The sequence below is a fragment of the Molossus molossus genome, unplaced genomic scaffold (assembly GCF_014108415.1).
Source record: "Molossus molossus isolate mMolMol1 unplaced genomic scaffold, mMolMol1.p scaffold_m16_p_19, whole genome shotgun sequence".
Taxonomy (NCBI): Eukaryota; Metazoa; Chordata; class Mammalia; order Chiroptera; family Molossidae; genus Molossus; species Molossus molossus.
Window position 1 is genome coordinate 4,221,470 of NW_023425354.1, and position 25,137 is coordinate 4,246,606.

Here is a 25,137-nt window from a genome sequence, read left to right on the forward strand (position 1 = left end):
CGCAAAAACTCCTGTGTTCGTAGCAGCTCTGTCCACAATAGCCACGAGGTGGAAACAGCCCAGATGTCCACCAACAGATGAATGGACAAACAAAACGTGGCAACTTCTTATCATGGAATCGTCCCAGGGCATAAATGGGAACAGAATGCTACGGTGTGGATGAACCTCAAGAATATTATGTGAAAGATGCCAGATGCAGAAAGGCCACGTGTTGTACTTCAGCGTTTATTGAAGGGTCTAGAATAGGCAAGTCCATGAGACAGGGAGCAGGTCGGTGGTGGCCGGGGCCGGGGAGAGGGGCAGGTATGGGTTTATTCTGGGGGACGCCGGTGCTCCGGAACTAGGGAGCGGGGCTGTGCAGCATCGCGAATGCACTGAATGTCGCCGAATTGTTCCTTTTATGTTTGGGGCATTTTACCTCAATTTTTTTTTTTTAATGTGGGACTCAAAGGAATCAGCAGTGCCCCGCTCCGGATCATCGTTTGTGATGCCCAGCGTGTTCATTTCGAAGGCTGCAGTTGAAATTCTGATTGGCGTGGAGATAAAGAAAAAAAAATGGCTCGTGGCCCTCGCTAAAGGGGACAGACTTGATTCAGAACCATCTCCAGCCGGGTGGGGATCCCGGCAGCAGACAGGACACAGATAGGTCTTGGCTTCGAATACAGGAAAAAGTGGGAGTTGATGGCCAAGGAGCAGGGTAGGGGCCATGGAAGGGAAGTTACTAAGCACGTTAGGGGTCAGGGCGGACTCTGGCTACGCTGACCTAGCAGACCTTGCTGAAGGCTGGCCTGGGCGATCAGATAACACCCGGGGAAGGTGGCGGATGAAGAAGCTGAGCAGATCAGACATGGAGGTGATCGGACCTAGAGGAGGGGATTCTGGCTCAACTGACCGGATTCTTGATGGAACCGGACTCGACAAGCAAGGACACAAGCCCCGGCTTTGAGGTTTAGTAGAAAAGAGTTCAGTGGAGTCTGATTAGATGGAGGAGGTGTCTTTGTCGCTGGGAAAGCGTGACGGCCCCACCTGCTTCTCCAGGCGCTCTCTCCTCGGCCCTCGCTGTTTGGAGTCCAGTACTAGGCTCGGGCGACTTCCCGACGCACCTTCCTTTCCTGGCAGGGCCCGGGGTGCAGTCGGCACTCTGGTGGCATGATTTGCAGGGACTGCACTTGGTCTGAAAGTAGTGTCACTTGTGGAGGCCCTCGGTGCCAATCCTTGGTTGTCACTGTTTCTGTACTTTTCTATATTTTCCTCCATAGTTGTATAATATGGGTTTTTGCTTCTTTATAATTTTTCTTTATTGACTTGAGAGAGAGAGAGAGAGAGAGAAACATCGGTGAGAGAGAATATCCATTGGCCGCCTCCTGCATGCCCCCCACTGGGGATCGGGCCCACACCCTGAGCATGTGTCCTGAATGGGAATCGAACCGGCGACCTCTTGGTGCAGGGGTCGACGCTCAACCACTGAGCCACACTGGCCAGTCAACGTGGGTTTGTTTGTTTGTTTTTGTTTAAAAAAATTTTTTTTTTCCTTTATTGATTTTATATAGAGAGAGAAACATCAGTGAGAGAGAACATTGACTGGCTGCCTCCTGCATGCCCCCCACTGGGGATCGGGCCCACAGCCTGGGCATGTGTCCTGACCGGGAATCGAACTGGTGACTTCTGGGTGCATGGGTCGACGTTCAGCCGCTGAGCCACACCAGCCGGATGCAATATGGGTTTTTAATTGAAGTATAAATACATACAGAAAAGCACACAGGTCATATGCTATGAATTTATGAACAACACACCTATATTTTAGAAATGACATTCTAGAAACACCTTGTGCCCCCTTCCAGCCACTGCCCCCCACCCCACCAAGAATAACCACTCATGCAGTGTATTTTTATTTTTGGTAAAAACACACACACAAAAAAAAACTTAACATGCAATCAAAGTAATAATATGTGAGAGATGGACATTTTAAAATCCAGCCTTTTTTATCTGGGAAGCCTCTTCCCAATGGCTCAGGCACAGTAAGTGCTAAGAAGGGTCTAAGTGGGCCTGTTACAGCAAGACCTGAGTCAGGACAAAGTGAGCAAAGCCCCCAGGAACGTACCGGCCACGGCACGCTCGGGACAGTGAACCGAGGAGGGGCAGGGAAGAAGCCCCAGGAAGCCAGAGAAAAGGGGCCTTGGGGACAGGTTCAGGGGGTGAGCCCAGGACAAGCTTCTGCAGCCCACTGCTCCCCTGGTTGCAAGTTGCATGGGGACCCTTAGAGTTTAGGAGGTGCAGGCCTGTGGGGACGGAGAGAGGGAAGGATTGGCAGGGGCTTGCCCCTGGGGGAGGGCATGAGCTGGGTCCCTCATCCTGAGGGTTTTTATTTCTCTCTTGCAGGCGGGAATCTTAGGGGAGGTTTCAGGGGAGCGTCTCAATTGACTATCAGCTCTCCAGGGGTGCTCCTTCAGGGTTGTGGTCTGTGGTGACTGGTCAGCACCAGGGCAGCTGACCCTGAGGCAGCCACTCGGTCACTTTGTTTTGCTGCTTTTCCGGGCCTGGAGCTGAAATACAACTGAGGCCTAGATGTTTATCTCCAGGGGGGAAAGGTCAGGGGGTCCATGACCAGCCACATGCTAGGGGAAGAAAGGTCACCCTGGGGGCAGGTCCTTGTCTTCCCAGTTTGGCCCCTTACAAGGCCCTGGTGACCTTCTGTACCTGGCCCATCATCCTTGCTCTGCTCACGTCTTTGTGTCCTGGGATGTTCCTACAGGGAAGCAGCTCTCAGAGGAGGCCACAGGCCACAGCCACAGGATGGGCTGCTCACCAGCTCATTTAGCACAGTGACTCCCAAGCCAGGAAGCGTATGACGAGCCCCTGGGGATCACCGATGCGGGCCCCGCCCTCCGAGACGGAGATGGAGCTGGTCTGGTGTGTGGCCTGGGCGTCACACATGCCCAGCGATTTTAATGTGTAGACAAATTTGGGCATCTGAAGCCCATTTTCCAAGCAGATGGGCACACTCGGAGGACTTGGGGTTCTGTACGTGCCACAGAAAACTTGTTCTTGAAGGGCATCGTGAATTGTTTGGTGCCCGTGGTCAGTTCTGTCTGGAAATGAGTCAGGCACAGTGCAGAAATGACGCATGCTATCCCGGCTTTCCCACATCCTCCCAGACACCAGTGTGGGGGTGTGGGAGGGAATGGTGACAGAGATAGTTGCCCCCCCCCTTCAGGAGAAGGGGCAGTCTCTCAGTTATTACACTCACTCCCGCTAGGTGGCGTCAAAGCAGGCTCCCGCATGACTTCAAAAGCTCCATTAACTTTGCCTGTTGAGCGGTAATACTATTTTGGAAATGCTTTTTCTTAATATCCAATTGGTATTTCATTAACAGGGGGTACTGTTTTCCCTTGTGTGTGAACGGAAGATAAAGTGACCCTCTCCCCCGGCTGGTGTGGCTCAGTGATTGAGCATCGACCCATGTACCAGGAGGTCGCCAGTTTGATTCCCATTCAGGGCACATGCCCAGGTTGTGGGCTCGATGTCCAGTGGGGGGCAGGCAGGAGGCGGCCAATTGATGTCCTCTCTCATCGATGTTTCTATCGCTCTCTTCCTCTCCCTTCATCTCTAAAATCAATAAAGAAAAAAAAATTTTTTTTTTAATGAAAATGAAGTGACCTTCCCATGATGAGAACTCAGAGACCTCACCCTGGTGGCTAGCCTCAGATGTTAGCCTTGAATTTCCCTCTCCCTCCATCTGGCTGATACCGGTCCTGTTTCTGAGAACCCGATCGTGTTTCCAGGGTGATTGTTTTGAAATAGCAGTGGGACATTGACAGAGGAAAGGGACAGGATGACAGGAAGGGAGAATGGAAGGGAGGGAGAACTGGGCAGGTGGGGGCGGGGAGCACAGGCTGGACCCGGCTTCCGTCCAGGGCCACCTGGCTGGGGCTGTCCCGCGTGTAAGCTGCACCTCGGGCTTGTGGTCGTGTTTGTGTTTTCCACCAGCCTGGTCGCCCACTAGTGCAAACGCTTCCTGACAGTTATTAGAAAGACGACTAATTTTTCATCCAAGAAAAGAGCATATGTTCCTGAAAGCACTTGCCTCCCTGGGGGAGCGTTCCAATGATCTGTTTCTGAGTAATAAATTACCCTGAAACTCAGTGGCTTGAAGCAGTAATTCATTAGGTCCTTTGTGGGTTGACTGGACGGGCTGGGTGGTTCTCACTGGGTGGCCCCATGCAGGCTTAGTGTTAGTGGGCTGAAGACCTGAGGTGGGTCCCTCACATGGTGACAGGTGAGGCAGGCTGTCAGCTAGTTCAGCAGGGGCTGTCACCTCCATGTGGCTTCTCCACGTGACACGGAGCATGGGTTCTAAGAGGGGACGTCCTGTGAACAGTCATGCCGAGAGGTCCAGGCAAAAGCTGCCCACACGTCACTGCTGCCACATTCTACCACTTACACAAGTCACCAAGGCCAGTCCAGGTCCCCGGGGAGGGGACTGTGAGGGGCAGCAGAAGGATACAGGGGAGAAGGAACTGAGGACAGCCACCTTTGGAGATTATTTACTTACCTCAGGAAGAAAGAACTGCAGCAATTTTAGGGACCTGCTTCCCCCTGAAGGAAACTGCTTTGTAACTGAAGCATGGACTCCTAATATGTTTTCGGGCCCCCTGGTGCCTTGCTGATCAACACCCCGGGTTCCTCGGGCACTCTGACCGAGACCCTGTAGGACAACATTTCTCTAGATGCCTTCTCCCGATCCCACTTCCCTCCTGCCGCAGAGCTGAGCACACTCGGACGCTGTGCCCGGCAAGCGCTTCTGTGCGTTGAGCAATGCGTGTACTTAGCGGCTTTCTCCTTTCCTTCCTTCCGTTCTTTCTAAAGCCAGAGCTGGGAGCTTGATCGGTTTTCTTTGTGTTTTGTTTTTTTTTAATTGTTGTTAATCCTCACCTGAGGATATTTTCCCACTGATTTTTTAGAGTGGGAGGGAGGGAGAGAGAGAGTGACATCGATGTGAGAGAGATATTGATTGTGTGCCTCCTGCATGACCCTGACCCCAGGACTGGGGATCGAACCTGCAACCCAGGTACATGTCCTTGACTGGAATTGAACCCATGACCCTTTGGTCTGCAGGCCAGTGCTCTAACTGCTGAGCCAAACAAGCCAGGGCTTATTGCTTTCTGTTCGTTTGTTTTAGAAAGAGAGGAGGGGAGCCCTGGCCAGTTTGGCCCAGCGGTTAGACCGTCGGTCCACAGACCAAAGAGTCGCGGGTTCGATTACGGTCAAGGCCATGTGCCTCGGTTGCGTTTAGTCCCCAGCCCTGGTCGGGGTCATTCGGGCAGCAACCAGTCAATGTGTCTCTCACATCGATGTTTCTCTCTCTCTCCCTCTCTTTCCCTCCTTCCCACACTCTCTGAAGATAAATAGAAAAGTATCCTCGGGTGAGGAATAAAAAAAAGAAAGAGAAGAAGGAGAGGGAGAGAGATAGAAACATCCATGAGAGAGAAAACATCAATCGGCTGCCCTGCTGGGGATCGGGCCCACAACCTGGGCATGTGCTCTGATCGGGAATCGAACCAGCAACCTCTTGGTACATGGGTCGACGCTCAACCACTGAGCCACACCGGCTGGGTACCTACCGGCTTTCATTAAGGAGACTCGCCCTGCTGGAGTACACATGAAGAAAAGGTTTCATGTTTTCCACTAACTACCACCAACTGCGCTCTGTCAAAACCCCTTTCCCGCTGGGCGTAGGGCTCCCCATTAAGGCACCTCAGTCGGATTCCACTTTTCCAGTCATTTTTGGTTGTTCACACAGCCTCACATTGGCATTTAAGACTTGCTGGTTTAACAAGTCAGACTTGTGCCCTAGCCAAGTGGCTCAGTTGTTTGGAGCAGGTTTGATTCCCAGGCAGGGCACATACCTAGGCTGAGGGTTCGATCCCCAGTAGGGAAATGCAGGGGAGGCAACCAATCGATGTTTCTCTCTCACATCAGTGTTTCTCTCTTTCTCTAAAAATCATTAAAAACATGCCCTGGCCAGTTTGGCTCAGCAGTTAGAGCTTTGACCTCAGACTGAAGGGTTTCGGGTTCAATTCAGGTCAAGGGCACGTACCTGGGTTGCAGGTTCGATCCATGGCCCCTGTCGGGGTCATGCAGGAAGCAACCAATTGATGTGTCTCTCTCTCCCTCCCTCCCTTCCGCTCTCTCTAAAAACAAAAAACAAAACAAAAAAATCAATGGAAAAATATCCTTAGGTGAGGATTAACAAAAAAACATAAAATAAAAATATATAAAAATCAATAAAAACTTACCCTTGGGTGAGGATTAATTTTTTAAAAAATCAGACTTGTCTGGAATTACCCCATCCCTCCCTTCGCGGGCCAGATCTCGCTCCCAGGCTGCCGTCCTCTGCTCTCTTCCCTGAGGTTGCGGCGGGAGGAGAGACATGGAGAACAGCTGTGCTCCTTGCGGACTGGTGGGGGCGGGGCGGGGCCCCTCACTGCTGAGCCAGCTCCTTGCCCAGAGCGGGTTTCTCATCCTCAGCACTGCTGACATTTCAGGCTGGCTCATTCTTTGTTGTGGGCTCCCGGCCTGTGCGCTGTTTAGCAATATCCGGGCGTCTGCCCCCTAGATGCCACTAGCACCCCCGCCCCCCACCAAGTTGTGTAACGAAAAATGTCTCCAGACATTACCCACATCCCCTGGTTGAGAACCGGTGCTCTATCCCAGCGAGTTTCAACCAGTGAGCTGCAAGAATTTTTAAAACATGCAGTACCTGACTGTTTAGTCGGGGTCACTGACCTCTTCTTCAAATTGTCAAATAAAAAAAATGACAACAACCAACACAGTAGCCATTTGTATTAAAAGCATACAGCCTGGTCAGCGGTTAGAGCATCGGCCTGCGGACCAGAGAGTCCCAGGTTCAGTTCCCACTAGGGGCATGTATCCCCCCAAAAAGTATACTTACTTTTTTGTCAGATCAGCACAACATATATTTTTGATGTGCGGCAGAGTTTTAGTAATTGGTTTATGTGTGCCATGAGATGAGAAAGGTTGAAAATTCCTACTCTGCGTCGACCCCTGCACCAAGAGGTCGCCGGTTCGATTCCCAGTCAGGGCGCATGCCCAGGTTGTGGGCCCGATCCCCAGTGGGGTCATGCAGGAGGCGGCCAATTGATGTTCTTTCTCATTGATGTTTCTATTTCTTTCTCCCTCTCTCTTCCTCTCTCTCTAAAATCAATAAAGGGAAAACATTTATAAAAAAAAATGTCCTGCTCTAGAGACTTGGTGTGGACAAGTGGGGAAGCCCAGAAGCCTGTTGCTGAGATTCTTTCCAGAGACTCCTGAGAGGCTGCTTGGGCCCTGCAGCTTGACATTCAGCTCGGAGAGGTACTGGGTCATGTCCACCACGAACACTAAGTCACACAGCCACTTGCTGTCACTGAGTTCCCTGACAGTTTTTCCCTTCATCTCCATGAACGGCTTGACTTCACCCCGCAGTTTGTTAAAACTCACGAGCACACTCCTGGGACTCAGCCACCACAAGTCACAGCGATAACAAGATCACCGCCCTCAGAGTCAGATCATTCGGTAACGCCTCAGACTGGCAGCTGTTAAACCCTCTGCTTTTGACAACATTTATGCACGGCACCACTGTTGACATCACATTGTTGAGCCACAAGGACTGTGCACAGACTGTCTTGGTGTGTGATGCAGTGGCATGTAATTAAATCACTTGGATCGAGACTGAGATGATCCGGTTCTTGACAAATGCAATTAACCCTCTTCGTAAGCCAACCATAGCTGAGCTCCATCTGTAGTAAGGCCACTTAACTTTTCAAATGTTAGCTCGAGTTGTCTCATTGATGGAACAAGTCTCTCCAAGTCCTCACCTCCTGTGGTGCCATGCGTGGCTTCCAGGACAGCAGTTCCTCCCGCGTGTCAAACTCGGCGGTGGTCCCGTGAATGAAATGGTCAGTTGGGCAGTGTTTATGTCTGTTGTCTCATCACAAGCCAGAGAGAAAAACTGGAAATCTCCTGCAGAATCCTTCGGTGGTTTTGCTGTATCTTGGGCTAAGTCAGTAACATGATCTGAGACGGTTCTCCGAGACAAGCCAACCCTCGGAAACAATTTTCCTCTGTGCTAACAGCCCGGCAGCACCACCACGCACTCTCTCACCCCCTCTCCCTCTGCAGGGGCCTCAGCTTCTCTGCGATCAGCTCGCTCACTGCACAGCTCGGCTGAATAATGTCTCTGTCACAACGAGGCCTAGTGAAAGCGGCTTGTTGTGCTTCCAAACTCCGCTGAAGAGCATTGATTTCATCCAGGCGCACGCGCCTCCCAGGGCATTGAGTTCAGCATGTTTGGAGCTGCAGTGACGCTCCAGGTTGGCTCTTTTCATTAGTGCTGACACTTCACCACAAACTAGGCACACAGGTTTGCCTTTGACTTCAGCAACATAATCCTTTGTCCATTGCTCTCGGAAAGACTGCCACTCTGCATCAACTTTTCCTATCTTTGTAGTCACCATTGTAGGATGTCACACCACGTAAGGTTTAATAACTATCCAGCGTGTGTTGCCAGTGACGCGATTATTTTGCTTTGACCGCTGTTCCAATCCTGCATCTTGGATTTGGAACATATCCCACGTTCGTATCATCGACTCTTGAGGTCTTTTTTGTGTGCTGTAATTTCCTTAATATTCATCTGAGATTCAGTTTTTGCAAGGATTATTGATCGTGGACATGTGGATAAAGGTTGGATTGGAGTTATTGTCTATATTGACAAAGAAGTCGAAGTTATCCTCAATCATTGGAGGCAAGGTCATCAACGTCACAAGGAATCATGTCATTGCATCTTGACTCATCATCACCAGACCTCTGTAGTTTCACCACATTGTGTTAACACTTTTGCAATGTGTACATTCCCAGCCTGCCTGGCACTGACGGTCCTCTGAGTCCCTGCAGTACAGACAGACGGGCCATGGGCAGCCGATGAGAAGCATACATGTCTGTCCCATCATGTACTTGTATGTGTCCTGACTATCCTGTAATGCATGTTCCTTGCTTGTCCCTCAAATTTTGTAATTATTATGATTCACTTAATATAAATTTATGCTGCTATGTAAAAGCTCCTGGATTTATTAAATTTCGAGTCCCGCCTGCAGTTGCCTTGGAAGAGCCAGGCCAAATGATTCTGAGAGCTTTATATGGCCCACTGGCCAGATGTTCCCCACCCCTGGTCTAGAGTCAGGACCATGCCCAGCTTGGTGATGCTGCTGGGACTCAGCCGCCATGTTTCTCCTCTGCTGCCATCAGGGGGCGCTAGAGGCTCCTTCATGCTGGAGGAAGAGAAAGGACCAGCTGCTTGCTGTCTGCTCCCTGGTCTCTTGAGCATCACCCTGGCAATGGGGACATGTGGTTCCAGATTCCAGTGCCCCTGAACTCCCCAAACCAGCCTCATTGTGCCTCTCAGACATACCAGCACCAGCTGGGCTCTGCCCCCTCCTCAGATCTGAAGTCTAGCTTTATGGGGCTCCTCCAGACTTCTAGGATGCTAGCACCCAACCTCTCCTCTTGTTACCCCAGCCATAGGGGTGGGGTAGTTGTTTTCAGCAGTTACTCTCTGCCCCCTAGTGGCCACTTTCTATCATTTCTGTCCTGCAATATCCATTTAACCAATTCTTAAATTGTTAAAATAATAAATGTGTTTCCCTGATTGCCCTGAGTAATAAACATGTATGAACATTTCCCATCTCCCCTCGCCTAATAGGCCATACGTGCCAGACTGTGCTCTAACTGCTTGGTATGTATTAACTCAACCCTCACGAAACCCTTCTAGCTAGCGATTATTACTATCCCACTGTAAAGGAGGGGAAACTGAGGCAAAGGAGGACAGTTTGCCCAAGGTCACACAGCTGCTAAGAGCTGGCTCCTGAGACAACACTCAGAGGCTGCAAGGGTGTGCGGCTATTGTTGGACACTTGAATCGTTAGGCTTTTAGCTATTATAGAGCCCAGATCCCCTTGAACCTGACACCTTTGCCACACTTGAGCCAGGAACCTTGTGACTTTCTGAATTATTTGCTCCATGACTTGTTAAAAACCTGTCTCCTTAATGTTCACCTCCTCCCTTCTCAGCCCCTCCAGCCCCTGGTCTCTTCCTCCTTTCACATCTTTCTACTTGATCCCATCTTGCAAGTGCTGCTCCGAATGCGGAGATAGAGGCAAGGACATGTCTCTTGTTGGGCAGGCGCTTCTGCAGCAGCTCTAGAAGGCACTACATGGCTTCTACTTGAACCAAAGTCTTCAACAATGAGCGCGTATTTGTGATGCCCTGAAATACCCCTCCCAAGAGGTACCGAGCGCCCCACGGGCAGAGGTCTGTGCTGTGGAGCCTGCACAGTGCGAGTCCATTTCGGGTTTTCCAGCGGCCGCCACCGCAGCAGCTCTCTACCACTGTCCTTGCTGAAGTGGGGAAGGGTCACTCCCAGCATGCTTGGCTCTGCCTGCCCAGTATTTGCTCGCACTCCAGCATGGTTTCTGGTGTCCTATGGAGAGAATCAGCTTAGAGATCCAAGTTGGTATTATTTTTAGAAATAAAGACATTCCATCTCAGCTTGCCGAGGCCTGTTTGGAGAAGAAAAACACGGAAAGGCCCGCTATTTTTCCAAAGTTTAGGTTTGAGGAGAGCGAAGCGGAGGCAAAACTCCTGACTCACTGCCTGCAATGTTCTTTGTTGCAAAGACTGACCTTGCCTTCCAGATAATCCAGCCCTCGAGAACAGGGCTGAGCTGTCCTGGACACAGGCCTCTTTGTCTTGTCCTGTCCTCTCGCCGGTAATTCTTCATTGCAGATCTGAATCCGTGCCACCCCTTGTCTTCCTGAAACGTTGCAGATCATATTTCCAACTCATGCTGGACCTGCTGAACATCAGGATCATTTTTTTAAAACTTGAAAACTGAAATTGGAAATTGTTTTTTCTTTATTTTTTCTTTATTGATTTAGAGAGAGAGGAAGGGAGGGGGAGAGAGAGGTAGAAATAGCAACGAGAGAGAGCATTGACTGGCTGCCTCCTGCATGCATCCCACTGGGGATTGGGCCCACAGCCTGGGCATGTACCCTGACCGGGAATCGAAGTGACAACTTCTTGGTACATGGGTTGATACTCAACCACTGAGCCACCCTGGCTGGGCTGAAATTGGAAATTGTTGAATATGGGAAATGTCACTTTGTGCTGGGCAGAGCTGTTTTTGTCCTTGTAGGAACTGACCATCGGGTCTGGAGTCCCAAGAGCCAGCCTGGGCTATAGAGAAACACTTAAAACATCCACTGGGTCTGGTCAAGTGAAGTCTCCCTTTAAGCTTTGAGAAAGACATTCTTTACAAAATAAGCAAAGGCCCCTTTCTCCTTCCTTCAGACCCTGTACTAGACAGGGTTCTCCAGAGAAACAGAACCAACATGATATAGACACTTGGCAAATGTTGGAGAATGAAGAGGAAAAAAAATTCCACAATCACAGACAAGCAGCTTAAAAATAATTAAGATATGCCCTGGCTGGTGTGTTGATTGAGCATCAACCCATGCACCGAAAGGTTGCCAGTTCTATTCCCAGTCGGGGCACATGCCCAGATTGTGGGCTTGATCCCCAGGAAGGAGCGTGCAAGAGGTGGCCAACTGATGTTCTCTCTCATTGATGTTTCTCTCTCTCCTTTTCCCTTCCTCTTGCTCTAGAAATCAATAAAATTATATTTAAAAAATAATTAAGATAATAGACAAACTTAATCAAACTAACATATATAGGCCATGCACCCCAAACCTAGAGAACACATTCTTTTCAGATGCATGCAGGGCACTAACCTCTACAGAACACATGCTGGGCTGCCATGTGTGTCTCAACACACTTCAGGGAATTATATTCACCCAGAGTATGTTCTCTTACCAAGTGGAATTAAATTAGAAATCAATATAGTACACTAGAAATTTCCCAAAGTTTAGAAGTCAAGTCACACACTTCTAAACACTCACATACACTCAAAAAGAAGAAGATGATGAAGAAGAAGGAGGGGGGGGGGGAGGAGGAGGAGGAGGAGGAGAAGGAGGAGAAGAAGAAGGAGGAGGAGAAATCATCATAGTGGAGATTACAAAGATTCTCAGCTACAAAAAAATGTCATTTTTGGCAAATAGCAAACAGTTCAGAAAGCCACACACCCAGAGTGTGGCCTAAGGTCGAAGCGCAGGAGATGAAGATGGAGACCTCCTCAAGATCAGGCTGAGAGCTGGGCTTGGAGGTGGTGGGAAGCTCTGGAGGCTTTTAGCCAGGGGATCTGGGGTGTGGGTGTGAAGAGTAGGCTAGAGATATTGGAAGGGGGGAGGATGGAATAAGAAAGCAGTGAGACCAGTTGGGAGACCACTGCCCCAAATAAGAGATCAAAGCCCTAGTTGGGTAGCTCAGTTGGTTAGAGCATCATCCTGATACACTGAAGTTGCAGGTTTGATCCCCAAGGGCACATATGTATAAGAAGCAACCAACTAATGCATAAGTAGAACAACAAATCAATGCTTCTCTCTCTCTCTCTCTCTTTCTCAAATCAATAAATAAAAGTTAAAAATAAATAAATCCATAGTGATTAGCCATTATCACCCAATGAGCCCCAAGTACGTGCTGAACACCTACTCCGTGCCAGACACCAGGACAGACACTAGGATACCTTCTTCCAGGTCTATTTTGGGAGCTACCCTGGTGCCACACAAATTATACACAGATAATAAACTGGGGAAACTTTCAACAGTGTAATCCAAATGTTCATTTCTTATGAAAGGATCACATTGAAATAGAACATGGTTCTGCTGCTCTTGATCCCAGCCATAGATTAAACAGCTAGCCAAGTGACATGTGCCCAAATCCCAGCTTCATCCCTCCATCCCCGAGCCAGTCTGGGACAGTAGCTGGTTCTGGCCACCAAGATGGGCCCCCAAATAGTTATCCCAAATTCATCTTTCACAGTGCTTCCTCCCTTTCTTATCAGTGGACGAATAAGGGAAGTTGGTAGGAACGCAGGCAGTGTGGCTTTGTGAGGGTGAGTACTTCCAATCTTAAGTTTTGTGATGTCTTGTCAGAGACTCCTAAAAATGAGATGGGCTGGCACTCCCGACCTGTCTAGTCGAGAGATGCAAGGACAAACAAGCACAGTTGGTCCCCACTTTTTGGAGCTCACACTCTGGTGAAAAGATAAACAAATATCACCCAACAAATGGGGACCAGTTGGGGACAGGCTAAAAGTGAGCATCCCTGTCTTGTTCCTGTTCTTCAGGGAAATGCTTTTAGTTTTTGCCCATTGAGTATGATATTGGCTGTAGGTTTTTTTATATATGGCCTTTATTATGTTGAGATATGATCCCTCTATTCCCACATTGCTGAGGGTTTTTATCAGAAATGGGTGCTGAATTTTGTTAAATGCTTTTTCATCATCTATTGATATGATCATATAGTTTTTATCTTTCATTTTGTTTATGTGGTGTATCACATTTATTGATTTGCGAATATTGTAACAGCTTTGTAGTCCTGGGATGAATCCCACTTGGTCATGGTGAATAATTTTTTTGATGTGTTGCTGGATCCGATTTGCTAGTATTTTGTTCAGGATTTTGGCATCTATGTTTATCAGGGATATTGGCCTGTAGTTGTCTTTCTTTGTAGTGTCTTTATCTGGTTTTGGAATTAGAATTATGCTGACCTCATAAAACGAGTTTGAAAGTCTTCCTTCTTTTTGAATTTTTTGGAATAGTTTGAGGGGAATGGGTTTTAGTTCTTTGAATGTTCGGTAAAACTCCCCTGTGAAGCTGTCCGAGCCTGGGCTTTTCTTTGCTGGGAGAGTCTTGATTACATCTTCAATTTCCTTAGTTGTTATTGGTCTGTTCAAGTTTTCTATCTCTTCCAGGTTCAGTTTTGGAAGTCTATATGTTTCTAGAAATTTGCCCATTTCACTTAGATTGTCCAATTTGTTGCCGTATAGTTGTTCATAGTGTTTGTTAATCATCTTTTGTATTTCTGTGGTGTCAGTTGTTACTTCACCTCTTTCATTTCTGATTTTGTGTATTTGGGTTCTTTCTCTTTGTTTCTTGGTGAGTCTAGCTAAGGGTCCATCAATTTTTATCTTTTCAAAGAACCAACTCTTTGTTTTATTGATCTTTCGAATTTTTTTTTAAAATCTCTATTTCATTTATTTCTGTTCTGATCTTTACTATTTCTTTCCTTCTACTTGCTCTGGGGTTTTCTTTTTGTTTGCTTTCTAGTTCTTTAAGTTGTGAGGTTAGATAGTCTATTGGAAATTTTTCTTGTTTTTTGAGGTAGGCCTGTAGTGCTATGAACTTCCCTCTCAGAACTGCTTTCGCTGCATCCCATAGATTTTGTGTTGTTGTGTGTACATTTTCATTGGTTTCCAGGAAGTTTTTAATTTCTTCCTTGATATCCTTGGTAGCCCATTCATTGTTTAATAACATGGTATTCAGCCTCCATGTGTTCAAATGTCTTTGCATGTTCTCGTAATTGATTTCTAGTTTCATGCCATTGTGATCTGAGAAGATGCTTGATATGATTTCAATCTTCTTGAACATGTAGAGACTTAATTTGTGTCCTAATATGTGATCTATCTTTGAGAATGTCCCATGTGCACTTGAGAAGAATGTGAATTCTGCAGTTTTGGGGTGTAATTCTCTGTAGATATCTATTAAATTCATTTGGTCTAGTGCATCATTTAGAGTCTCTATTTCCTTGTTAATTTTTTGTCTAGAGAATCTATCCAGTGATGTCAGCGGGGTGTTGAAGTCCCTTGCTATGATTGTATTGCTGTCGATTTCTCCTTTGAAGTCCTCCAGAAGATTTTTAAATATATTTTGGTGCTCCTATATTGGGTGCATAGATGTTTACAAAGGTTATATCTTCCTGTTGGATAGATCCTTTTAATATTATGTAGTGGCCTTCTTTGTCTCTAGTTATGGTCTTCATTTTGAAATCTATTTTATCAGATATGAGTATTGCTACCCCAGCTATTTTCTCCTTTCCATTTGCTTAGAAAATTCTTTTCTATCCCTTCACTTTCAACCTATGCGAGTCCTTTGTGGTGAGGTGAGTCTCCTGTAAACAACATACATATGAGTCATGCTTTGTTATCTATTCAGCTACTCTGTGTCTTTTCATTGGAGCATTTAATCCATTTACATTTAAGGTTATTATTGATATATACTTATTTATTGCCATTTTTGTTTATTGTGGTTATATTTTCTTCCTATTTCTTCTGCTAATTACAGCAGTCCTTTTAACATTTCTTGCAGTGCTGGTTTGATGCTAATCTATTCCCTTAGGCTTTTTTTTTTTAAATCTGGGAAGCTCTTTAATTCACCTTCTATTTTGAATGATAGTCTTGCTGGATAGAGTGGTCTTGGATTCAGATCCTTGTTTTTCATGACCTTGATTACTTTATGCCATTCCCTTCTGGCCTACAGTGTTTCTGTTGAGAAGTCAGCTGATAGCCTTATGGGGGTTCCTTTGTAGGTAACCCATCGCTTATCTTTTTTTTTTTTTTTTTTATCCTCACTTGAGGACATTTTTTTCCATTTTTTGTTCAGATAGAGTGGGAGGGAGAATGAGGGAGAGAGAGAAATATAAACGTGAAAGGGACACATTGAGTGGCTGTCACCCACACGACCAACCAGGGCTGAGGACAAACCACAACCAAGGTACACGCCCTTAGCAGGAACCAAACCCAGGTCTCTCTGGACTGCAGGCAAAAGCTCTAACTGCTGAGCCAAACTGGTCAGGGCCCATTGCTTATCTCTTGCTTTAGGATTCTCTCTTTGTCTTTAATTTTTGGCATTTTAATTATTAGGTTCTTCTTACTTGGGGCTCTCTGTGCTTCTTGAACTTGAATGTCTTCTTCCTTCACCAAGTTAGGGAAGTTTTCCATCACTATTTCTTCAAATATATTCTCTAACCCTTGCTCATTTTCTTCTTCTGGATGTGAATGTTGTTACATTTCCAGTTGTCCCACAGTTCTCTTAAGCTGTCTTCCTGTTTTTTAATTGTTTTTTTCATTTGGTTTTCTGATTGTCTTTTTTCCTACTCTGTCTTCTAATTCACTGATCCGATCCTCAGCTTCCTCTACTCTGCTGGTTATTCCTTCCAAAGTGTTCTTTATTTCTGCTATGTCATCTTCATTTCTACTTGGTTGGTTTTCAATGTTTCTATGTCTTTACTCATGGTGTTGAACTCCTTACACTGTTGAGCTTCCTCAAGATCATGGCTCTGAACTCTACCTCTGATAACTTGCTTAACTGCATTTCATTTATCTCATCTTCAGTAGAGTTCTCTTGTTCTTTCATTTGGGATTTGTTTATTTGTTTCACCATTTTGGGTACCTCAGTGGGTTTTGGAGCCTGCCAAATTTTCCCTGTGGGTGTTGGTTTTCCGCTGTTTGGGTTTGGATGAGTGTGGGAGGACCCACGTTAAATACCACTGTCAAGTCTTACTTTCCTGGGTAGATTTGCAAGCCCAGGAAAGGTTCAGTTACCCTCTAGCTTTTTGCCTGGAGGCTATTAGTCTCAATTACATAATGAGCCTTGTAGAATGAAAAACTCCCTCAGCAGAATGAAAAACTCCCTCAGGTGTTCAGCATAAGAGGATTTCCAGAGAATGGGGCAGATGCTGGTTGTTAATGAGCCTCAATTTACATTTCTCTGGCCCAGCTAGGTCGGGTTAAATCTCTGAGGAAGGGGCTGCTGCTTCTCCCCAGGGCTCCAGGAAGGAGCTCCCCAAGGAAGATGGCCACTGTCCTGTGTGACCGTAACTCAACAAAATCTCTCAGCACCCTCAAAATCCCAGGTGTCCCCACACAGTTCCAGTTCAGTCTGCCCTCCCTCTCCCAGAGCCCAAGGTGAGTGGCTGCAGCTAATTTAGTGCTCTGTCCCAGTTCCCTGCGCTGTGGAGCCAGCTTGAGATTTTAACCCTGGGGGAGCGGCTCACAGCTAAAACAATTGCTGTCTGTGGGCTCCCAGACCCACCCTCTCACGTCTCCCCAGACCTACCAGGCTCGATTCAGTGTCCCTGGTTATATGGGTCCTCTCCAGCTGCTTTTCTGTTGCTTTTTCCCTAAGATTTGTCTTTATTTTTGTTGTAATTCCGGTTTGGTCCTGGGAGACAGTCTGAGTAGCTTCCATTCACTCTGCTACCATTTTGGAATCCCTCTTGTTTCACTTTCTGTGGCAGGCAGAACAATAGCCCTCCCAAAGACACTGACATCCTAATCTCCAGACCCTGTGACTACATCATGTCATATGATGAACAGGACTTCACAGATGTGATAAAGTTAAGGCCATTAGGTGAAGATGTGACAGTGGAAGCAAAGATCAGAGATAAAGAGAGATTTTGACAGGGGCAGGGAGTGAATAATAGAATAATAGGGAATTAGTCACAGTGGGGCACTAGTTATAGTTATGCCATAGTTGTAAGAAATATTAATCATCCTTGCTCTGTTAATTGTGATTGCTTTGTTCTGATTAAATAAAGCACATTCTTGCCCTGGGTGGTGTTACTCAGTGTTTAGAGCATCAGCTCGTGCACCAAAGGGTCGTGGGTTCGATTTCTGGTCAAGGGCAGGTATGATCCCAGCCCCAGTTGGGGCATGTGTGGGAGAAAACCAATTGATGTGTCTTTCTCACATCTATGTCTTTCTCTCTCTCTCCCTCCCTCCCTTCCACTCTGTTTAAAAATCAGTGGGAAAAATATCCTCAGGTGAGGATCAACATAAAAGAAAAAGAAAGCACATTCTGACCTGGCTGGGAGTTGTATGCCCTGGAGGTTTACCTAAGGAATGCAGTCCATTCTCCTTACCTGAGAACTACCTAACATCCTGGAAGGATTAACAACCTTGTTATCAGAGTGTTGGAATCCTGGAGGCAAAGCACTGGCGACTACTTTTTGCAACCCCCAGCCCACATTCCTTCCCCTTGCCTGTAATTATTTTACCCATTTTTTTCCTTTTTGCATGTAGTCTTTGTCTTCCTACCCTTATATAAGCAGCTGGCTAATGAGGGGGGTTAGAGCAGATTTTACAGGATGATCTGCTGCTCTCCCATAATGCCGGCATTGTTGGAAATAAACGCTCATATACAATTCAACTTTGTCTCTGCTTAATTGGCTCAAGTAGTGACAGCCCAGACCTGTTTGTGGTCTGGTTTAAATTTGAAGATGTTATGCTTCTGGTTCTGAAGATGGAGGAAGGGGACCATAAGCCAAGGAATGTGAGTGGCCTCTATAAATTGGAAAAGGCAAGGAAATGGATTCTCCCCCAGAGACTCCTGAATGCAGCCCTGCCAACACTTTGATTTTAGGACTTCTGACCTCCAGAACTGTAAGATCTTAAATTCGTGTTGTTTTAAGTTTCTACATTTGTGGTAATTTGTTACAGCAGCAATAGGGACCTAATATACCTTCTAACATACTACGCAATTAACTTATTATGCTTATTTTTATCTCTCTCTTCCCGCTGCATTGTACCCTTCAGAGTAGGATTTTTTTTTTCTCACTAAAGTATCCCAAACACCTGACAAACAGCAGGTGCTCAATAAACGTTAATGTAGAGATAAATGTAGCCAGGAAGGGGAAGAAGAGTAAAGGACGACCCCTGGGATTGATGCACTGGGAGGGCATAGAGAAAGGAGGACGTGCAGTGTGGGGACAATTGAGAAAATGAAGAATCCCTCCCCAATCCTGAGACAGCTGATAACTAATGACTCAAATGGTTCCCTGCTCTTAACTTTCTTCTTGGGTCTTATTCAATAAGCTACTGATGGTGTGTCTCCGGAACCCATAACATCGCCCTAGGCACTGACATAGGAAACACTAAGTCATAAGCGATCTTGCCCTAAGAGGACTTACATCCTAGTTGGGAAGACAGACGTCCGCAAAGATAGGTAAAAACACAAGCAACCATATGCACGGTGCAGCCCAGTGGTCTGGGGGTGGAGGCGGGGAGGGGCTTACTGTGCTTGAAGTGATCTAGAAAAACTTCGTGGAGCAGATGCCTCGGGAACGGGTCTTTGAGGGGCGGGGCATGTGAAGTGGGAGAAAGAAGACATGATTCAAAGCAAAGCAAAAAAAAATAAAAGAAGAAAGCAAAGCAAAGCAAAGACTGTCAGGAGCGCCTTGGTTGGGTTAACCTTGCCTCACAGGCCGACACAAGGTTGGATTCTGGGGAATAAAGACCAGGCTCGGGAGCACACCGCCTCAGCGGAACTTCAGCATTGCAGGCACCCACCGGGAAGTAACCACGCCCTCCACTTTTAAAATCAGGCCCCCTGAGCGCATGCGCCTCGCAGGGCTCGCGCTGTGTGACCATAGAGGTGCGGAGCTAGAGCGTCAGCTTCCGCGGAGGCCGACATCTTGGGTCCTGGCAGAAAAGTTGGGAAGGGCTGGGACCACTACCAGGTCAGGCTGCACAGCGCAAGGACGTGACAGAAAAAGAGCTCCTGTGGAACGACAAAGTCAAGCGGCGCAACGAATTCGTGATGCTTCCCTAGAGAGAACAGGCTTTTAGAGTCGTCCACCGCCTCGCCCTCATCTGAGATGGTGGCTCCGCGGGCGCTCTAGCTGGCGGCTCCCGGGTGTCTCGGATGCCCAGAGTGGGCGGTGGCCTCGCCACTGGGTCTCCCGAGGCTGCGGCGTCGGGCGCAGCGAACCCGGTTCCTCCAGGGCTGGTTGCGGTTTCCGGGACGAGGAGGGCGAGGGTGTCGGACCCCTCCTCTCCTGTGCAGGCTTCTCGGCGCCTTCCCCGCGGGGCCTCGCGGCCGCCTCAGTCGGACCCACTCCCGGCTGCCGCCCCTCGCGGGCCGGCTGTAACCGCGCCCCGGGCCGGACGATGCCCAAGAAGCTGTTGCTGCTGCCCCCGCTCTCCGTGTCCTCGGCTTTCCGCGCCCCGCGCACCAGCCCCGCCGCTCGCCTGGCCATGAACGCCGCCCGCACCGGCTACCGAGTCTTCTCGGCCAACTCCACGGCCGCCTGCACCGAGCTGGCCAAGCGCATCACCGAGTAAGGGTGGGGCGACCCGAGGGACCCCCGCCCAGAGGCCGTCCGTGCGCCTCTTCCTCTCGGCGGCCTCCGCCAGGCGGACGGCTGGCTTGGCCCCAGGGCCCTGCACCTAGGGGAGGGGGTAGCAGAATCCCTCCGGTTGGGGGCTGGACAAACCCGTGGAGGTGACCGAAGGGGTCCCCCCCCCCAATTTTGCAGACTTAATGACTTAACACGTCCCCACCCCGCTTGCTTGGACCGCTCCCCCTCCTTTGTCACCCGCTGCCCGGGCCGTGAGCGATCTAACCCTCGGAGGGAGCGCCTTGGAGGGGAGCGCCGCGTGCGGGTCAGCTCCCTTTCCCACGCTTGGAGTTGACCTGGGAACCTGGTCCTGGCCATTCCTGAGCTCCCGCCAGGATACGGCCGGACGTAGTTACAACTCGGGACCCGCCGGGGCAGGGCGGTAGGAAGGCGGCAGGTGGACGGTTCCCTGGGCGCACGGTGCCGCGGCGGAGGCCAGGGTGTAGGGGAGGGCCCCGAGTGGCGGCCGCGGTGGGGCTCACCGTGGTTTGCAAGTCGGCTCTAGGTTGGATTAGTCATTTGAAGTGAAGTCTTTGCCTGTACATGTCTTTTTAGCCCAAGGACACCGGTGGCCTGGAGACAGCTCGGAGAGGCCTTTCCAGACTTGCCACTCACTAGCTCCGTGGCACTGGGCAAGACGCTTGATTTTTCTGAACTTCACTTGTGAAATAAGGATAATTCTCTCTACTGGGCAAGAATATTGTGAGCATGAACAAAGCAGTTCGCAGAGCAGAGGCTCATAGTGGCCCTCTGAATGTTACCTGCTTACTGAATGGCCTCTTTTCTAGTTAACTCTTATGGGGAATCCTGGAGCCCTAATGTAAAGGAAGAGCCTTATGAGCCCCCCCCCCCAATAAACTGGTTACAAATATAAGACATATACCTGGCCATTTTGGCTCAGCGGTAGGGCGTCAGCCTGCTGACCAATGCTTCCATTCGTGAGTTCTATTCTGTCCAAGGGCATGTACCTGGGTTGCGGTTGGGGGTGGTGCAGGAGGCAACCAGTCCATGTGTCCCACTCATGTGGATGTTTCTCTTTCTTTCTCCCTTTCTGTCCCTCCCTCTTCCTCCCACTCTATCTGAAGATAAATAGAAAAATAGCCTTGGATGAGGATTAAAATATATATGTTTTAATTTATGTCATACACACACATATGACATATATATGACATAAAATGAATAGCTTGTCTTTAATATTTAAAGTCGTCTTCACATTTTAAATATATTCCAGTTCCTCTGAATTTTTCTGAGTTGACAAAGGTATGGTTATATTTTTTTAGGTGGAAATGTAGAAGAAAGGGGAAACTTTAGTCCTATTTTGTCAGTAATGCTTATTTTCTTTTTAGTTGGAATTTTAAATGAAAAGTGTGTAAAAAACAATCCTTTTGCAATCTACTACCTTGTTTCTATTTTTAACCCTGACTATTTAACTTTCTTTTTGAGGCCAACAAAAATACTGACTTTAAATATAAAGTTTGTGCTTGTTTATTTTGGGCCAGGTTTACCACATTGACCTTGCTGAGAGAAAGCAGAAAGCTGGAGGGAGGGTACATTTTTCTTTTATTAATCTTCATCCGAGGATATGTTTTTAATTCTAGAGAGAGAGGAAGGGGCAAAAAGAGAGAGACATCAGTGTGAGAGCGAAACATTGATCTGTTGCCTCCCTCCTGGGGATTGAACCCGAAATGTTTTGGTGTAGGGGAGGACACTCCAGCCAACTGAGCCACTCTGCCAGGGCTGGAGGGCACATTTAAAACGTCACTGGCTTTTGCTTTTTTGTTTTGATATCAAGTTCTTCCCTGCCTTGGTCCAGAAAGGTTTTACGTTGCTGTGAATAATAAATATTTGTAATTACTTCTCTTATCTGTTTCACATGTTGAGTTTCTCAGTAAGATTTTATTTGAAAAAAGGGTTTTACCACTAAGCAGAGTTTGAGGATCACTGAATTGGATTGATCCCTGAGGTTATGATATTTTATTTCCATGATTCCTTTCAGATCTAAATGTCAAGCAGGGATTGTCAAGCTTCTTAAATTATGCACTTGAAAAAAAAAGTTAGGTGTATTACATTCCTGGGATTTGTATAAATTACATGTGTGTTGCAATGAACTTCCTGCATCCTTCATCCAGCTTCCACTCTGTTGTTAGTCTTGTTTCATCTACTCCACCTGTCCCTCGCCTTTCTTGGCTGGAGTATTTCATGGTAAAATAATACATAACAAAATTTACCTTTTTAACGTGTACAATTCAGTGGCATTAGGTACATTCACAATGCTGTGCAACCATTGCCACCATCCATCTCCAGAACTTATCTTTTTTTTTTATCCTCACTTGAGGACTTTTTTTTTCATTTTTTGTTCAGATAGAGTTGGGGAGAGAGAGACAGACAGACAGACAGACAGACAGACATCGACGTGAAAGAGACACATCGATGTGAAAGAGACACATCGACATGAAAGAGACACATCGAGTGGTTGCCACCCGCATGACCAACCAGGGCCAGGGACAAACTGCAGCCTAGGTACATACCCTTAGCGGGAACTGAACCCGGGTCTCTCTGGACTGCAGGCTGATACTTTAACCACTGAGCCAAACCAGCCAGGGCTCCAGAACTTATCTTGATCCCAAACTGAAAGGCTGTCCCCATGAAACACTAATTTCCCAGCCCCTGGTAACCTCTATTCTGCTTTCTGTGTCTATGAATTTGCCTGTTCTAGGTACCACATGTAAACAGAATCATGCAGTATTTGTCTTTTTGTGTCTTGTCTTACAATACTTTCTTCAAGGTTCAACCATGTAGCATGTAACAGAATTTCATTTCTTTTTAAGGCTGAATAATATTCCATTGAATACGTAGCTGGAGTATTTTTAAACAGATTCCAACCTTACATCATGTCACTTCACTCATAAAATAGTAATGCTAACCAATAATTGAAACACCACCATTCATTCCTTAATATCATCTAGTAACAGCCCTTGTTCATATTTCCCTGATTGTCTCAAAAAGGGCTTTTTTACACTTGTTTTGTTCTAATCAGGATCCAAACAAGACCCACTCTGATTTTGGTTCATAGCACGGAAGTCTATGTTCTTTTGACAAATGAGGCATTGACCTTTGGCATATGGTTTTGCAATTATTGCTAGGAACCAAGTACTCGCTTGGGAATCATTGTGCATGAAACAGACATTAAACTCCGTGTGGCCTTGTTCCAGTAAAGCCTTGCATTACAAACTGGTGACCACTTGAATCTGCTCACAGACTGACAACAGATTTTTAGTTCTTAATAAATTAAACTTTCCAAATTGTTTTTTGGCAAAGAATGCGTCTGGTTATTTTGGTCTGTTTGGTAAACGTATGCATGTGAATTGGAGGTTTCTAGGAAGAGCACTCTTAACTGCCTTTTATTTTCCCCCATAGGCGTCTTGGTGCTGAATTGGGGAAGTCTGTGGTATATCAAGAGACCAATGGAGGTAAAGTTAAAATTATTTCTGAAACATCCTCGGTTCTCTAAACTATATTTAATTAGCTGGCATGTATTTAAAATGCAAATGCTACCCTGGCCAGTTTGGCTTAGTTATTAGAGCATCAGCTCATGGACCAAAGGGTTGCGGGTTCAATTCCCAGTCAAGGGCATGTACTATCCCAGCCCGGTCGAGGATCATGCAACTAGTCAGTGTCTCTCTCTCACATTGATGTTTCTCTCTTTCTCTCTCCTTCCACTCTATGTAAAAATCAATGGAAAAATATCCTCATGTGAAGATTAACAGAAATAAATACATAAATAAATTGCTGATATTACTCATGTTTAACACAGAAACATTTTTCTCTTTAAATTAGAGGTGTAAGACATCATTCTGTACTTCCCGTTAAATCTCGACTCCTTAAAGTCTCCTTTCTTCTTTTTCCAAGATAATGCAACTATCTTATCATTTGGAACAAGAAAGGGAGAGCTACAGAGAAAGTTTTTCTTTATCTAGCGGTGTTGGGAGATACTCCTTGTTTCTCTGTCTCATTGGGACATCGGCAGCATCGAGGGCAATCTGGTATAGGTAGTGGTGACTAATGAAAAGAACTCTCTTGCTGTTCTTTTCACCTCTAAATTTTTCTCTCAGGTCTGTTGTAGTCTCTCGCCTGGGCTAGTGACCCGTTTTTGCTGCCCCCTGGGTTTCTGCGGGGGACTCAGTAACATTAAATGATCATGTTTGAGGGCGTGTTGCTGATGGCCAGTGTCCTAGGAATGCTGCGTCGTGAATCTTATGGAGGGGCCATATACTTCTGTAGAGTGCCCTTCGTCTTTGCAAAGACAACTTAGTATCAGATGATTTGACACTTTTTTCCAAAGCAAAAAGCCTGGATTCGTGATTCTATGCTTCCCTTTCTCTTTCTGAGGCATAATTATCTATGGTATGAGGAGCTCAGACATAATGATTGGGGATCGAAAAAGGCAGAGTATTAAAAAAGGGAATGATAGTTTAATGGAAAGTTTCTGGGATCTGTGTAAGTTACATGAGTGTTATAATTAGCCCCACATAGCCTTCATCCAAACTCTACACTTAGTAAGGTTTTACTTGGTGACTTAGGGCAAGTCAGGAGGTGCTAGTGCTGAGGAACCTGAGGATGACGGCAGAGCGCTGAGATGGTCTAGTTGGCAGGAACTATTTTAGTCCATAGTGATGACGTCTGGGGATCTCAGGAAATGAAGCACTCACGGAAGAGGAGGTGGCTTAAGGAAGACCTTGTTCTCCGTTCTTCCATCACTGTTCTAGGCCTTCTTATCTCTGGGGCTGTTGAAGTAGCTCCCTAACAGGTCTTCCTACCTCTCTTTAGCCTCTCGAGTCCATTGTACATACCTCCACTAGGATATTTCCAGAATGCAAATTGTTTTGATTTACTGCTGCATAAATCCTACAGGCTAGAGTCCAGTGTCCTCAGCAGTCCCTGGAGCCCTTGGGGTCTGGGTTCTGCCCACCTCACCTGACGTTTCTTCCCTGGTCCTTCAGCACATCCTGT

General features: G+C 47.1%; 1 protein-coding gene across 1 annotated transcript in view; it reads left to right on the forward strand.

Moving 5' to 3' along the window:
* Window positions 1–19,682: 19,682 nt before the first annotated feature.
* The window catches only part of PRPSAP1 (phosphoribosyl pyrophosphate synthetase associated protein 1), a 31,556-nt gene continuing 26,101 nt past the window's right edge, over window positions 19,683–25,137 (forward strand). Inside the window, exons 1-2 of the mRNA XM_036269402.1 lie at window positions 19,683–20,067; window positions 23,545–23,597. Coding sequence (XP_036125295.1) covers window positions 19,898–20,067; window positions 23,545–23,597 — 223 coding nt within the window. The 5' untranslated portion in view covers window positions 19,683–19,897. The remainder of the gene's footprint in view (window positions 20,068–23,544; window positions 23,598–25,137) is intronic.